The sequence below is a fragment of the Pogoniulus pusillus genome, chromosome 17 (assembly GCF_015220805.1).
Source record: "Pogoniulus pusillus isolate bPogPus1 chromosome 17, bPogPus1.pri, whole genome shotgun sequence".
NCBI lineage: Eukaryota > Metazoa > Chordata > Aves > Piciformes > Lybiidae > Pogoniulus > Pogoniulus pusillus.
Window position 1 is genome coordinate 17,918,120 of NC_087280.1, and position 17,192 is coordinate 17,935,311.

The following is a 17,192-nucleotide window of genomic DNA, read 5'->3' on the forward strand; positions in this document are numbered from 1 at the left end:
GGCTGCTTGCGGCGAGCCCCGGCCTGCGGACCCCCGCGGGGGTGAAGGGGACGGGCCGCGGGGCGAAGCCTTGCGCCGTCCCTCGCCCTCCGCCCCGGCTCGGACCTCTCCCGTTGTCCGCCGCCCTGCCCTGGGCGTGGAGCCCGTCCTGGAGAAGAGTGTGAGGAGGGCACGGGGCAGCCCCTCTCCTGGTCTGCTTTCCCGGGCAGCCTCTCCTCTGGAGCACGTCCAGAGAAGGGCACCGAAGCTGGTGACGGGTGTGGAGAACAAGTCTTGGAAGAGCCGCTGAGGGAACTGGAGTTGTTCAGCCCAGGGCAAAGGGGGCTGAGGGGAGCCCTTCTTGCACTTCACAGCTCCTTGAAAGGAGGTGGCAGAAAAGTGAGCGTTGATCTCTTCTCCCACGTAACAAGTGACAGGAGAAGAAGAAACAGCCTCAAGTTGCGCCAGAGGTTTTAGGTGGATGCTAGGAACAGTTTCTTTACTGAAAGAGTGGTCAGGCACTGGGGCAGGCCGCAAAGGGCAGCACTCTGGAGGTGTTAAAAAACCATGTGTAAACATGTCCCTTTGGCACAGAGTTTGGGGGTGACCTGGCACCATTGGGTTAACAATTGGACTGAAATTAAAAGTCTTTTCCAAACAGAGCGATTCTATGAGTCTGTGACCAGCAGCTGGTGTCCACCCACTCCTGAGGCACTCCCTGTGTGGGTTTATGTGCTTTGGCTTTGGGATTTTTTTTAAGGGAAAAACAGACTGTGGGAGTTGCAGAGGCTGAAGCAGGACCCTCTCAGCTACAGCAGGTTGTCTGGATGGCCCCATCATCACAACCAGCTTGCCTAGAGCTTCCTGAGCACAGGCACCAGGCTGGCACTGAGGTGTGTAGCACTGCTGCTGCCCATCTGCTCTCAGCATTAGGGGCCTGGAGCACAGCCCTGTGAGAAGAGGCTGAGGGAGCTGGGGTTGTTTAGCCTGGAGAAGAGGAGGCTCAGAAGTGTCTACAGCTAGCTGAAGGGAGGCTGTAGCCAGGTGGGGTTGGTCTCTTCTGCCACGCAACCAGCAGCAGAACAAGGGGACACAGTCTCAAGCTGTGCCAGGGGAGGTCTAGGCTGGATGTTAGGAGGAAGTTCTTCCCAGAGAGAGTGATTGGCATTGGAATGGGCTGCCCAGGGAGGTGGTGGAGGCACCATCCTTGCAGGTGTTCAAGCAAAGCCTGGATGAGGCACTTAGTGCCATGGTCTGGTTGATTGGATAGGGCTGTGTGCTAGGTTGGACTGGATGTTCTTGGAGGTCTCTTCCAACCTAGCTGATTCTGTGCTTGACACAGGCCTGGCCTCACCCCTAAGAGCTGATTGGAGATTTGTTTCTTTGAACGTTGCTCCTTCTGCAGATCTCAGCGGCATGTGTTTGCTCCTGGTTGGAAAAGCAGAGCAAGGTTGCCCTCTTTCTTCCGAAGGCGTTAGAGACGCTGCGCTCCCGCTGCCGTGCTGGAATTGTGCACATCTTTTCCCCATCACAGCCCCCATCGTCTCCAGCTACCAGGAACCTCTCACAAGCCTTGGTATTATTTTCCCTGCCTACTGCACCTGCTAAGAAAAAACCTTTTCTACACACCTTCTGCTTTGTTATTCATAATGATTCTGTAAACTACATAGAGAAGGTTTTTCCTTCCCAAGAAATGGGTCTCAGATGAACACTTCAGGATGGAAGAAGCCATACCCATTCACTGGATAGCTGCTGCAGCCTGAGATGTACCATGAGTGTGAGAGGATGGGTATTCACTGGTGCTTTTACAGGTGTTCAGGTCCCCATTAATCTGCTTTTAGCTACAGCTGTAGTAGTGCTAGGTGTTTTTAGCACTTTTTCCATCTCTTACTCTGCCTGCTGTCTTTTATGCCTCATGGCCTGGCTCTTACCCAGACTTTTCTTACAGGGTTTGGGTTTTTTTGTACAGTTGTTTGAAACCCCCCTTTTCATCTTTATTCTGATAGAGGCTTCAACTAGCAAGAACTTCTCCATTTTGTTTTATTTTTCCTCTCCAAATCTCATCCCCATCTTCCTGGTTTATGCCTCCATTGATTATGTCACTCATAGTAATCCCTTTGTACCTCCTAAAGTCTCAAAACTCCTGAGTGATGCTGTTAGCAAGTGGAAAATTCAAGGAGTGTGGCTTGGTTTGTGAGGCGATGACAGGTATTTCTTACACGTGCACCAGGTGGGAAAAGACAAAGCTATGGCTATGTTCTTGCTCCCTCTCTCTACATTGCAGACAAGGGAAACAAGACAGGAATGGGAACATGTTCAGCAGAGCCATACTAGTGATAGATGTGTCTCAAAGGGGTTTAGGAAGCAGCCAGACCAAAGGTCCCTTCTAATTCTCCATTTTGAGGCTCACTTCAAGACAAAAAGGGTCTGACATTGAGCTGGAGGAAGCTCTGCTTTCCTTCCCCCTCTGCTTACTGTAAATGGCACAGCTCACAGCAGTGTCTGCTTAAAGGGTGAGCTATCAAATGTGTGCTCCTGCTTTCGCCTGTACAGCACCGAGCACACTTTGGCATTTCACGTTTTAAAACCAGCCTAACTCTTCACAAACTGCAGAAGCGAATCCAAGCTCAGATTTCCTCCACAGGCACCTCCTGAGATACTCAATTCCCAGACACACAGAGGCAGACATGTGGAAAAGGTACCTCTAAATGACTTTGTCTCACTCCTGTGAGCCCAGTGCACATTTCCACTTTGGGACTGCCACTAGGTCAGAGAGGCAGGGGAGCAGGCATGAGGCTGTTCCAGGAAGAGCTCCCTGTAACTACAGCAATACAGGGCCATTTTGTTTCAGAAACATGAAACCCTGACCCTTTCCAGTGTTTACTTATAATGATACAATGGGCCAAATTCAGAGCGAAATAAAAACCAGTGGCAAGAGGATTGAGTTGAGTGGAAGTTGCTTGTTGATGGAAGGGGTCTTAACACATGCATTAGAGGGGCTGGGATTATCTACTAATCAGTGTCAATAAAAAAAGCATTCAAGTTACTCTGTTAAAACGAGTAAAGTTAACAGAAGCTTCCTGCTCCTCCCCACCTTCCTTTCTGAGCAATATCAACACTCAGCATTTAGAAACCATTCCACAAAGTTAAACATTTATTAGGAACAAGAACTATTACAAAAAAGATACCCAGAGTCTAAATATATACATGAGGTTTAAACATAACATTTTCATGTACCTTTAGCTATAAAAATACATTAGATTAACTGTATCCTAATTTATAAATATAGTTCTTTTTGTTTTTTTCTTAAAAAGAAAAGTAGTATTTCATAGGAAAGCCTTACTGTGCAATGAAAGAATATATACCCTCTAAGGGGTGGTTTTGAAGTTAGTGTCTAGTGTTACATAACTTAGAGAATTCAGTGTGTAGAGTCAAACCCTGATTTATACAGTAAGAGATACACTGACTTTTAAAAACGACTTGATAAGGGAGAGAAAAATAAAAGAAGTCAAATATATATCGTACATGGAAAGCCAGAATAGTAGGATTTTAAGAATTTCAGATGATTTCAATTTCAACCACTGTTTATAAATCATTAGTACAGAGATATATCAGCCTTTACTCTTTGCTTTGCCTCCTACCTGTCTGACTGCAGCCCTCCAACACTCTCAAGTAGGCAGGAGTAAAATGTTTGTCTGAGAAGATGTTTGCACTCTCTTAAGTGTTTAAGGAAAATACAGAAACTTATTTACAAGGTTCCCATTTGGCCTTTCGTGGGGAAGGGAGGACATTTTCATCACTGGATGGGGAGATTCACCTGTCTCCCATACCCAAGGAGGACAGGCACCTAGATGTAGGCAGCTGTTGGAGGTATGTCATTGAAGAAGTTAAGCAGTGTTGAAGTGCAATTTCAACGTTCAGTAACAAATCAGGAAGTTTAAGCTCATGCAAACTTTTTCCTTACTTCTCGCCACCCACCTTCCTTCCTCCTCCAAAAAAAGGTCGCTCAAGCAACAGAACTTGTTACTGACTGGGTATATCTCTGAGCAAAGGAAGTTAAATCCTTGCCTTGCATCAGAGAATAGAGGTTAGACCTGCGTTTCTGCTTCAAGCCCTGACATCTGGAAAACTCCAGGCAGCAGTTCTTAGCAGTGCTCCATGGAGATCTGTCGCTATGCCACAAGGATGGTTGGCTCTCAGAGGACAGTCCCAGCGAGGTCAGTTACCACTTCCTACAAAGCTGACACCACTAACTCTTGCATACTTACAGCTCCAGCAGACATGGAACTTCCCATATGTTCGGCAGTGGTTTTCCAGGTTCTCCAGTAAAGAATCAAGAGGAGGAGGAGGGAAAGTAGTGAACCCAGGAACTGAAGACAGAATGTGGTTTGTCCTTAATCTCAGTAATGTCTGGGCATGCAAAGAAGTTACTGCAGGGCATACTGGGGCGTGAACTTGGTGTGACAGCCACACCATGGGTGCTTATCCAACGGTAACCAAGAGACAATTCAAGGCAGTTGGTTCCTCAGAGAATGAGCTGCTGCTACTCTGTGCTTGCCACTAGATGACAGCCCTCACAAGGACAACTACTGTAAAGCTGCTGGCACATTTAAAGTCCAACCATAGCTTATTCCATGGTAACTGGTTTGTACACCCACGTCTTTAGCAGTCTGTGTGTGCATGGGAACACCTGGCCTTTCATACTGTACTTCCAGAAAATTCTTTAAGCTACATTCATACAGGATAAAGAAGCAGTGAGAAGAGCTTACAAGTTTTACTTGTAATAATAGCTCTGGCTCAAAAACATGAAGAGATGTTCACACAGTCTGAATGTTATAGAGAAAGAGAGAGCAGGACAGCTTCTTGCAGCTCTTCTACTCCCTCCTCCAGATCAGAAGGACTGGTGTAGGATGATTTCTGTGGGGTATCTAACCATGCTACATGTTTAGTGTTCAACTAGTGTCATCACGGTAAGTACAGTGCAAAATCCTCTTGCAAAAAGTGCCATAGTGAAGGTTTGAGATAGAGTTGTGACTCATTTGGAGCCAGAAGGGTTAGCAAGTTGGTCACTTGCATTTGCAGCATGTGTAATGTGTACACACCAAAACAATGGGTTCCAAGGACACTTTAAAGTCTATCTCTGTTGGGTGAAATACTGGCCCCAAAGAAATCCTCTATAGGAAGCTCCCACAGATCTCATTCAGGGCTAGAATATCACCAGTATGGAGAATGGCTGTACCTTTAGAGACCAAGATAGCTCTTTGAAAGAGCATTTCTTCACAGTTCCTTCCATGAAAGCTTGCACTCCCATTCCAAACTCCAGCTGCAGTCTTCACACAAACTCCACCAACTTCAGTCAAGTTGTATTAACCCTACCACTCATGTCCACTTTTGCCAAGTGAAGCCCATATGCCTCTGAAGGTGTTTAACAGCCCATGCCAATGGCACAAGTCTCTCTAACTTGCTGTCAATGTCCATGTCCTTCAGGGATACAGTTTGAAAGCAGGTGTCCTGCACTGTGACTGGTCACAGGTGCAGACAGATGTACAGCCAGGGACTTGTCCGGTACAAGTGTGTGCAGTGCTGCCAGCAGGGTCACTTAGTTTTTTAAGAGCCAGTTGACAAAATGGAGTCCAGTAGATTCAGCATTCCTAGAGGAATAAAGTCAGGTGTTCCCATTTCCTTCCTACCCTTCCCCTCCCCCTTGCTCTGAACACATCCCCTGTGTGTCACATTCAGAGTGTCAGCATTTTAGGCCTTCTGGTTTCATGAACTCTTCTGGGAGAGTTTAATGGTGACTGTTTTCACTTCAGTATATTCTGCCAAAGCATATTCACCACTGGAAAAGAAGAGAGAGGAGGTAAAAGGACAAACAATGGTAGCATGTTACTGTATGTCCCTAAGGTTAGCACATTTTAGCCTCCGACTGGCAGCTGCTATAAATGATATCAGGCCATTAAAACCAGATATGAACTGACCTAACACCAGCTATCACATTGGCCACCGCTTCTAATAGCCACTAAGTACATGCACCTTAGTACACACAGCTACACCCCGTTGTAAAAGAAGCATGGAATGGTTACAGTAACCCACAAGATGACACCTTGTGCCTCTGTTGAGTGAAAACCAAGTATTATTGTGAGAACCCACAGCAGAAACGTCCACATAAACATAGTTACTGGTGCTTAGACAGCAATTAAAGGTACTTTTTTTCTGGAAGTAAGGGTCTACCTACAAGGTACCATATAATCAAGAGGGCACACTTGCTCCAGAAATGCATGCTTATGACAGACTCCACCACTGCTTGTGTCTTGGTTGGTGGAAACTGGCTCTATTCCCATGCCTTGCCCAAGGGACAAACCTCTGACATCCTTTAATTAGCCAGGCAGTCAGGCAAAGTAAACCATAAGGTCTCAATATATATGTCCCATTTGAGGATTCATTCCTTTGCTGTGCTTAGCCAGTGAGGCATCTGAATGTCTCAGAGCAGATGCACCAGAACAGCTATGGGGAATGGTTCCTGGAAATAATTCTGGCTCTTGAAAGAAAGAGTGTATTGGATTCCTCTGAAGAGTCATCTGAATGGAGTAATAAAACTAGCCTCTCTCCTGTACAAGAAGAAAGTTAAGATGCAAGCCAGTTTCTCAGCTCTAACTTACAGAGAGAGCTTGGTTTAAAAATATCTGCATTAGTAACTATTCACAGCTGGAATCCCTGGTAGCCATGTTGCAACAGGTCAGGCTGGAGAAGAGGGACAGAGGGTTGTTCTGTAATTTACTGGCCATTTTGAAGAGTAGGAAGTAAAACAATCTTGGAAATCATTCCTTGTTGTTCTAGTTCCAACACTAGAAAATCAGAGGTAAGAAAAGCAGTGACTTCTGACCAGTAAAGAGAGGCCCAGACACTGCCACATTAAAGGCTGAGGAGATTTTGGGTGTATACCAGTGTACCAAACAAAGTGTCATACCTCTACCTTGATCTAAAGATCTAATTAGTAAGGGAGATCTCTTTCAAGTGGAATTGACTGCACTGGAGTGATCAAGAGCTTATAAAGCAGTTGAAGGTACTCCTCAAGGCACGGCTCTCTTATGTTCACGCTGTACTGGCTTAGCACCTCCCAGTGCAGCACACTGCAAGCCTGAAGGTGAGGGGCCTGGAGCACAAATCCTATGAGGAGAGGTTGAGGGAGCTGGGCCTGTTTAGCCTGGAGAAGAGGCGGCTCAGGGGTGATCTTATTACTGTCTACAACTACCTGAAGGGGCATTGTAGCCAGGTGGAGGGTGGCCTCTTCTCCCAGGTAACCAGCAATAGAACAAGGGGACACAGTCTCAAGTTGTGCCAGGGTAGGTATAGGCTAGATATTAGGAAGAAGTTCTTCACAGAGAGAGTGATTTCCCATTGGAATGGGCTGCCCAGGGAGGTGGTGGAGGCACCGTCCCTGGGGGTCTTCAAGAAAAGCCTGGATGAGGCACTTAGTGCCATGGTCTAGTTGATTGGATAGGTCTCTTCCAACCTGGTTGATTCTATGATTCTATGATTCTAAGGCAAATTCAACAACGTTTTCACTGTGTTCCAATTGTTAATGCATTCACCATCTACATATAAATAAAATACTGAGCAAAACTTACAGTTCTCTGCCATTGCCTGACATTTTAAAGCCACCAAAAGGAGCCTGTGCATAGAGCGCGTTGTAACAGTTGATCCTGCAATAAAAACATCAACTGTCAAAAGACAATTCGGTACCAAGGAGAAGCAAGGTGATGACAGCAACAATACAAAGATAGGCTGAAATCCCTAAGTTTTCTCTTTGTACATTTTATTCAGTTGATAAATCAGATTTTAATAATAAAAACTTCTTTTGCTACAGAAACACAAAACATTTGAGCGAGTGGTACTCAGTCTGACCTACATCTCACTTCATAGCCTCTAAGGACTAAGACATTTATGTCTGAGCTGGAATTTATGCTGTATTCAGAGCCATGCTTAAAACAAATAGTCCATCCTATTCCCTAGTTTAACGAGACACATTCTGGAATTACTGTTTACTCAGAAAGCTGTCTAAGCACTCACAAGCAAGCCCCACCATCCACTTCCAGGTTGGACTGCCATAAGCAGCTGTCTTGCAGTAAAACAAAAGCATTAGCTTAGTTTCTACAGACACCAGGCAGAAAAAGCTAATGCAGATATTTCCTCAGCATCTCAGTAAGATGAAATGACTGAAGACAGACAGGAGTGGCTTGGTGCTGCAGGACTGCATCTTTACTAATGTACAACATAAAGCATCCCATTTTTATGTAGTTACTCAGGGCAGACCCTCCTGTTGCCAGCTCTTGAAATCAACCCTCTGTGTACATCAAAATGAGACATCAGATCAAATTCCTATCTCGCATGGGGGAAAAAAACCCACATCAGGATTCTCTCTTTAAAATGATTCCAGTATGAAATAAGACAGTTCGTAAGCAAAACCTGCCACTTCTTTCTGACAGTGGTGTCATGCCATCTACTGTCCAAACCGATTTGTGCAGCTAGGGCCCCATCTGATGCTACCTACAGGTTGTAATAACTGCTTTTTTCTACGTAGAGGATTTTGAAAGGCACCAAGCTGGTGGAGCTTAATACAAGCTCTACATTTTCAGACTTCTGCAGACAAAAGCTACACTGCTTGGATGAACAAGCAGTCCATTTCTCGCCACACTGCCTGGTCCCCACCACCTTATTTTGATGTACAGCTGTTGCTTCTGAGCAGAGTAACAAGAATTAAACAGACTGTTAATAGATCTTACCTCCAGCACTCATACATGGTTATGAATCATACACCTCTCTCCCCTCCCAGGAAACAAAATCCAAGGCCACGCTCAGGTCCCCCACTGCTTACCAGACAGTTCCTGACTGCAGGGCCGAAGCGAGCGTTAATGCTCTGTCCAGATTCTTTGTGAACACCGCAGCTGTTAGGCCATACTCTGTACTGTTGGCTCTTCTTATGACCTCCTCTATACTCTTGAACTTCATAATTGGCTGAACTGGCCCAAAAATCTGCACATAACCCATTAACCATTAGTACAGGAAAGCTTTTGCTAATCATGGTAATTCTGAAGTAATCAGAATCAGATGCTTTGTTTGGGTGCTGTAATTAAAATGTTACATCCTAGCCTTCGAGAAGTCACTGATAGTTTCTTAAAAGCTACTCATTAAACTGACTTCAAAGGAAGTAGAGTGATGTGCTGTAGTAGTTAATACATGCTATGATCCAACAACTAACAGATCATCTGTAACAATCAAAATAAGCAGAATTAGATCTGGCTGAGCTTCAAATGATTCATCCTTACTCCGTTTAGAACTCTCCTTTTGAACTCAGAAGCTGAGTATACTCAAAGTAATTAATGCATTTCAAGGACTGCAGGTTTTCTGCCTCGGTCATAGCTCTGATTTTGTCATGCTCTGCAGTTTATTTGCACGCAGTGCACTTACCACATATGTGTTTCACCACAAATTTGCCTTCCCAGGTTGCCATTATAATGTCAGCCAGGCTCCTGGGATGGACCCTCTCATCATGTTCAGTACCAAAGTTGGGGGCCTTTTCTGGCCTGCATGCTCTTGCAATATGATATGTCCCCAAAGGTGAAACACAGTCTCACTTCTGCTACCTTGAGGGCCAGGCTAAGCAGTTTGCCTGGCTTTAGCTCATACAAACGTTTCTCAATTTCTTCCCTTTGGGAGCTCCAGGTGCTCAGCTGGAGCCTTCATCCCAGGCAAAAGATGAACGTACATTTGCAACACAACTGCAAGTGAATGGAACTGGATAAGCTTTGTGAATCATGACTTGGGATTTGGAGTCAGATCAGTAAAAAAAAGGCCTGACACGGGACTTTCAGCTCTTATTCCCTCTATTTTTAGCATGCAACTCATGCCCAGGCTGACTGATATCTTCCCCAGGTTCCTCAGAGATTTCTGTGGCAGATCTGAGACATCCAAACATTTTGCCAGGAGTGAACAGTAAGCAGCTCCATAAAAAGCAATGGGCTAAACTGTAAAACAGCAGTTGCCAGCTAGACTTTGGCAACTACTTATTTTCCATCAGGACACATGATGAAAAGTAGATTAACTTCTATTTCAAAGGAATATCACAGGATCTAATCACATGCAGTTTATTCAGTTTTTCTGCATATGAGTAATGAAAGTCAGAGTATGAGATCTGCACTTTGCTGGCTTCAACCATGTTTTCATATAGGAAAAAAAATGGTCAGCCTCAGGCCCTTTCACTATGAGCACAGAATCTGGGACTATTTCAGATTCTAAGGATGCTGAGGAGAAGTTCTCTAGTGGCAGTACAGCAGGGCCGTTCCTTCTCTCCTCACCTGCTCCAGGTCTCATAGTTTTTGTCCCACCTTCCTGAAATAAAGCAACTCCTTTTTCACAAAGCACTGGAGCAAGAACACACATTAGACTGTCTTTAGTCACTTGGAATCAACGTGTGCTACTGCTGAGGAATTTCAAGTCCGCTCAGTAGAGGGAGCAGAAGAGCACATAGCACACACAACACATCTGCTGGAGTGGGAGAACCTAACTCTGGCTTCAGAAAGCCTTCAAAACTCAGGGTGAAGAATACATAGAATTGTTCCAGCCTGCCACAGCTCCAGTTATTTTTACTTGGTTATCACAGAATCCCAGCATGGTGGGGGTTGGAAGGGCCCTCTGGGAATCATCTAGTCCAACCCCTGCTAAAGCAGGATTACCCACAGCAGGTTGCCCAGGATCACAAAAGTCCATGTGGATTAGGAATCTCTCCAGAGGAGACAGCACAACCTCTCTCGGCAGCCTGCTCCAGGGTTCCAGCACCCTCACAGGGAAGGTTTTCCTCATGTTCAGATGGAACCTCCTAGGTTCCAGTTTGTGCTTTTCATTCCTGTCCTATCACAGGGCACCACTGAAATGTCTGGCCCCATCCTCTCGACTTCTGCTCTCTAGATATTGATCAGAGTTGGTAAGATCCCCTCTCAGGCTGCTCTCTCCAGGCTAAACAGCCCCAGGGCTCTCAGCCTTTCCTCCTCAGAGAGATGCTCCACTCCCCTTAGCATCTTTGTGGCCTCTGCTGGACTCTCTCTAGTAGTTCCCTGTCTCTCTTGAACTGAGAAGCTCAGAACTGTACCCAGATGCAGCCTCAGTAGGGCAGAGTAGAGGCAGAGGGTAGGCCTTTGCATTTTATCAAGTTCTCTTGAAATGTGACCCAAGAGCTGTAGGGTAGAGTTTATCTGTGGTGTTTGTACCTGGCTTTGTTATTGCCCAGTGAGCACACTCAGCAGGCTACTTCCCTTTTGGAAAACCAAACAGCATGGGGGAAAACAGCAAGGCATTAGAAAGGGCTGGCAAACAGACACCTATTAATTGCACAGAAATTGCTGCTAAAACATTTTGACAGGTTTTTGCCTGCTCTGCTCTCTCTCTTCTCCTCTCATATTTCCCCTCCATCCCCAAGCACATGCACTCCAAACTGGATTTCATCTTGCAGACACTTCATTAGTAGGATGGATTTCAGCCTTAGGCAGTTGTTAGGACACTGAAATTTGTTAAGTAAGTGAAATTTCTACTGTACTCTGAAGTTTTCATTTCAAACCAGCACCTCTTTTTCTTTTCCATGCACAGCAGTAACGCATACAAAGGTTCAGGTACCTCTTCTTTGGCGATGCGCATGTTGTCAGTGACCTCTGAAAACACAGTGGGCTTTATAAACAGGCCTCTGTCTTCGATGGCAAGACCCCCACACTCCAGCTTAGCCCCTTCTTTCTTCCCACTCTCTATCAGCTCCAGGATTTTATCAAACTGGTTTTGGTCAATCTGCCAGGCACAAAAGGAGAGGAAACAGACAGCAGAAGATTTATTATCACTGTTTCAGAGACTGGAGTCACACAGGGTATGTGGCCTGGGGGGACATCTGTGAGGCACTGTCAGACTTGGGTAAGTTCACATGATAGGACAGTTCTATATGGTATGGCACTTCATGATACAGTGAGTTCTCTGATAGGGCAGCCAGGCAATAACTGGGCTGAAACACAGGACGTAGGCATAGCCCTGAGCCATGGAGAAACAGAAAGTGAAGTTACATGGGATAGCTTAATCTGAGCTAATAGTTTGCTGCCACGTGGAGAGGGTCTTTCCACTGTCATTTCCTCCACAGCCTGGAGCTCACTTCAGTTCTAGAACTTTATGACCTTCTCCACACATTGATTTAGTTCAGGAGCATCATGAGAACCTGGGATGTTTCTTGCTGGACTTACAACCTCGGCCAGCTCAACAAGGCATCAGACCAGTAACAGAATCAGTGCAAGGGATGGACAATCAGGGAGAACTATCAGGTTGACTTTGCAGCTTCACCCACAGCTGTCTGTCTGCAGCCAGAAGACCCCACCAAGCATGTGCAGCTGTCCATTGCAGGTACTGCCAGGTCCCAATCAAACACATGGCTATTCATGGGATGCATAATTAAGAGATGAAACATCTCACCACAACACCCTGCAGAGGGTAAAAGACTTAAAGAGATGTTTCAAAACCAGCAAAACTGACAAAACCCCCAACAGATTCATCAAGGTGATTAATTAGACAATTCCACCCACTGGTTCAAAGTGCCATGGCAGCCTGGGAGGTTTTTCTGAATGCCAGGTATCTCCAGATGCTTGTACTGGTTCAGTATATCTCCCCAGGCATCTGTTTTTATTTCAGCAGGGCCAGTTGCCAGTTGGGACTGTTTACATGGAGTGTTCCACACTCCACTCCTCCAGATTACAGACCGTATCCTGTCCCTGGTTAATCCTGGCCACACACAAGCCAAATTTTCATGCTTTAAGACAAATATCAAAGCTTCAGGAGGGTGTCCTTGGGGTACACAGTGAAAACAGAACAGCACATCTCCTGCCACACAGATGTGCGTATCACGTGGACTGTGGACAGCTTGCGCTAAGCGCTCCGCTTCCCTCGTGTTAGGATGCTACTCAAGAAAGCATGCTACACGCTACTGCAGAAGGAAATGTGTGCCCTCATGTAGGATATGAAGTGTCACACAGCAAGTCTGGCAGGTGTCATACATATTGTCTATTTGTCTGGTTGCTTAGTTGCCAAACGACAATATCTGCAAGCGCTTTCCATCGTGGCATGTCTGCGATCCAGACCAATCCAGTTCATCCACTTCACATCACAGAAAACAAAACAAGGATATTTATACAGCTGTAACTTGTTGCAAGGCAAACTCTAGCTAGATGAAAAGACACTGTGGAAAGAAAACATTTGTAAAAATGACATGCAAGGGTGGAACTGTTTGTCATTGTAACGAGAGCTTGTAAGGCTTGTTTAAATTCTGTCCCCTACTCCACTATTATTTATGGTTCCAGCATTGACTTCTATTAAAAACATATGAGCTGGTAAAGCCAATTCTACTATTTGTCCATATGATTCAAAACAAAAGAAGGCTTCTAACAATCACTGCAATGCTGAAAATCTGAGAACCTTCAAGTCTTCCTGTCTTGCTTCACTTAAGACAAGACTGCAAGGAGCAGCCTTTCCTTTTCAAACCTATCATTTGTTATCCTACAGAATAACTCCACAACTGTGCCCAACAGACAGTTGGATAAAGACTCTTCCTGCTTCCATATTTTACTCACTTGCTTTAATCCTAAAATCCACAAATGCTCACAGTCTAAGGAAAATACTTACCATCCTAAAAATTAAACAATAGGTTTTAGGCTGAGTAACTACTGATTGCCAAGTGCTAGGAGGCAGCCTTAGTGCTTATTTTATTCCTGCAGATGAGGTCTAACAGTCCACAAGTCCCAGTATTTGAGGTTCTGCAATAACAAAACTACTATAGTCTAGTTCTAAGCTATTCCCTGTTCTAGTCCACCAGGACACTGGTTTCATCTACTGCAGCCTGCTGTTCACAGATGTCTAATGGACTGGTTAACCAGTTTGCCATCTGTGCAGTTTTACTTTATTGCTTCCTATGATACAACTCACAGGAATCTGCAGTTACAAAATGCCCTTGGTCTGCAGATGAGGTTGGCACTCTACTCAAACAGTCCTGGGTACCCCTCAGGTTTCTTGTGGTGTCCTTTGAACTCCAGCCAGCCAACACATGTGAGTTTTGGAGAAGTCTCATCACAAGCAAGCCTTGTTTCTGTTTAAATTTAATACTGTTTAAAGTTGATCTAATTTTGATCAGAGCAATGCAGTTCATACCAGCATAACCCAATACTGCTGCTGACACAGTCTTTTCCCCACACCTATGCCATGAGCATCCATGCCAGTGTGTAGTAATCCACACCAGGGAAGTGACCTGAGCAAAACCTTTCTTACTCACTTCCAAAAAGGCTGGATTAGAACTGAATCAGCCAGTTCCTCAATCTATTTTCAACTGCAGTGCAATATAGGAACAAGCAGCTGAACACAGGACCACTTTTCCAGGACCAGCTTGTGTAAAGTGCATGTGGCACAGTATTGTCTGTCACCTCATGCTGTCCAGCACCAGGTTGTCTCAGCAGCTCCTTAAAGCACTGTGCTCAGATGTGGTGCAGCTTGGTTTTATTGGTACTAGCTCAGCCTGGACTGCAGAGGCTTTCCTGGTTTATGCTTTCTGAACTCTCTGTAAGTTGCAGGTCCTGTTGTCTAGCTACAAGCACTTGGAGCTGAGGTAGGATAAAAAGAATATGAGCTACAGCCACTGTCAGTCTAAAGGGTGGCTCTGACTCCTTCCCACTGTTGGCTTCCAAGCCAGTGGTCACCCCAGAAGTGGTCTACCCAGCAGTATGTGGCCATTTTTGTAATGCTGACCCAAGCAGAAGAATGAAAGTGACAACCTGGATCTGAAGCAAATGAGGCCTGATAGGGAGAGGTGAAGAAGTAGAAGACAAATTGTTTTTCCTGGTGATTCTTCCCTTATCGATCAGTTCAAGATAAAAACAGTGGAGCAGGCTCCTTCAGGAGCAGAGGAAAATTTGGAAGCTTCATATTTGAACAGTAACTTGTGCACAGTTGTTACTCTGCTACATCTGAGGCTATTTTAAACCCTTGTGATACTACACTTCTCTCTCTTGCTTGAACTTCTGTGTGTTGCATCTTACAGCCTAGGCTCCGGTAAACAAGCAAGCAAGCAACCGTCACTGCAGAGGATGTGGTTGTTCCTTTTCACTGGCAGCCACATGAAGGACTTGGGATTAATTTTCCTCCCACTCCCTTTATACCTTTCCATCTTGGACTGGACAGTTGTGCACACAGAAGTCCAGATGTCTATGTGTGGGTTTGCTATCTCTCCTAGCTACAAGTTAACAGGTAAACAGGACAGATGGACCATACTTAAAATCTGACCAGATGCTGCTCTTCTGACTTACTGTTACTCTTAGTTATAGCTCTGTATGTAAAAAGTCTCCATTAAGCCACAGCAGTGACACCAGAGAGCTCTGCTACAGCACTCTCAGGAAACTGCTGACAGCCAAGAGTGGGACCATGGATGAACTGAAAGCAGCCCAATTCTACGTGTTCTGCTCACCCTTTAAAGCCTCACAACCATTCTTTATGATTCCAGGGGCTGTTGTAGTAAAATAACCTCACAAATCCCAAACCTGAAAAGCTCATAGTCCTTATCAGAGGGGAAGAGCAGACTTTGAAACGTTTTGAGGGTCAGCTCATCTCTGCTGAAGCATGCTCCAGCATGGGATTCTTTTCCTAAAACTGGTGAGAAGTTTGAAATCTTTTTCTAGGCAAGTTAGAGTGTTAGGTGTAGTCCCAATATGAACAGGGGATGTGCATCATCTTATTCCCCAGGCATGAGGACATGCAATGAGGTTTTGCCATGCATGAATCATGCAAATGGGCCTAGATCCAGATAAAGGGAGGCAGATGTCCTCACAGCCATCCCTTCTTTGAGAGTTCCTATACAGCATCAAGAAAGAAAAACTCAGAGTGCAGTACTGAGAACAGAGGGTCTAGGCTATAGATTTCCATGATTTCACCTTTATTTCTGATAGCAAGCAGTGGCTCTGTTAGATCTTCTAACCCAGGCATCATCTTCCTCCAGAGCAAACCACCACAGCTCAGATTACTTCAGAGTGAGAAAAATAGGAGGAAGGCTCTGGAAGCATTGATGAGGCTGGTTGTGACAGCAGCTTGGCATGGTTCTTCCTCTGAATTAATCTGAAACTTCTCAAAAGGATCAGAAAGGAAGCAGAAGAAAAGAGGCAAAGTGGGGCTCAGGAGTCCCTGGGCTCTAACTACTTGTCATCACCCACGCAGCCAAGTAGCTGAATGGCCCTTTCCACAGCTGCACTCTTCTGTGCTTTGCTATTGCTCGCTGCAACATGCTTTGTATTACTGCACCAAGAGAACAGCCCCTTCCATAAAGCTGGATCAGAAACGAATTAAATACATTTGTGTTTAAAAAAAATTACACCATAACATTTCAACAGTTGTGATTAATTGATATTTAAAATAGAGAGAAAAATAAAGCCATGATACATTACTCACCCTTCGGCACTTCTGCTGGGACCGTATTTGTAAGGCTAATATTTACACAAGGAAAATTAAACAAGAACACAACCAAAAACCAAACAATAACTGTTCTCAGGCACAGTTACCTGGGGCCCTTGTTCAGTTCTGGCATCAAAGGGGTCTCCAACGAGTCGCTTCTTGGCGTACTCCACGCTGCGCCTGACAAACTCTGGGTAGATCTGCTCCTCCACGAAGACTCGCGAGGCAGCCGTGCAGCACTGCCCTTGGTTGAAGAACACACCCTGATGGGCACACTCCACTGCCAAGTCCACTGCAACACAGCCCAGGAGGAAAAAAGTGTTACCACACGCATAGTTTCAGCCTTCTGGTGTTTCCAGACTTCTTTTTCCCTTTCTTTTTTGAAAGCCTCCTCATAAAATGCTGACAGTGGTCACACCCAGTGAAGGTTTTCTACTGCCCTCAGACCAGATCTCTTCTTATTTTCAGCCTCCTTCCTGCATTTTGTCTCAAGGTCTGGATTGCCATAGCTCCTGATACTGTCTTCCACAAGGACTGAGTGAGGGCAAAAACCAGTTTTTCTTGCTGTGGGAATTCAGGTGTGGATTCCTAGATACCATGCGTTGGTTCCTGAAGACTTGTTCCAGCAGTGACTGTTCAGAAAGCAGCGTGTCCTGCTGTTGTAGAGCCAGCTCAGACCAGCAATGCTCACTACTAGCAGAGGGCAT

The 17,192-nt window shown here is 45.3% G+C and overlaps 1 protein-coding gene and 1 long non-coding RNA gene across 4 annotated transcripts in view; one reads left to right on the forward strand and one right to left on the reverse strand.

Moving 5' to 3' along the window:
* The first annotated feature begins 57 nt into the window (after window positions 1–57).
* On the forward strand, window positions 58–1,608 carry LOC135183134 (uncharacterized). Its single transcript, XR_010305418.1, has 2 exons — window positions 58–872; window positions 1,385–1,608. It is a non-coding gene; the product is annotated as an uncharacterized LOC135183134 (long non-coding RNA).
* A 1,507-nt stretch (window positions 1,609–3,115) lies between these two features.
* Window positions 3,116–17,192, reverse strand: part of ALDH1A3 (aldehyde dehydrogenase 1 family member A3) — a 38,072-nt gene continuing 23,995 nt past the window's right edge. Inside the window, exons 9-13 of one of the 3 annotated variants that reach the window (XM_064157993.1) lie at window positions 16,593–16,777; window positions 11,647–11,811; window positions 8,855–9,012; window positions 7,608–7,682; window positions 3,116–5,818 (exon numbers count right to left, since the gene is read on the reverse strand). In XM_064157993.1, the coding sequence (XP_064014063.1) occupies window positions 5,746–5,818; window positions 7,608–7,682; window positions 8,855–9,012; window positions 11,647–11,811; window positions 16,593–16,777 (656 nt within the window). In that variant the 3' untranslated portion in view covers window positions 3,116–5,745. Of the gene's footprint in view, window positions 5,819–7,607; window positions 7,683–8,854; window positions 9,013–9,285; window positions 9,759–9,785; window positions 10,369–11,646; window positions 11,812–16,592; window positions 16,778–17,192 lie in introns of those variants that run through there. The other 2 variants (XM_064157996.1, XM_064157995.1) reach the window with 2 other exon arrangements.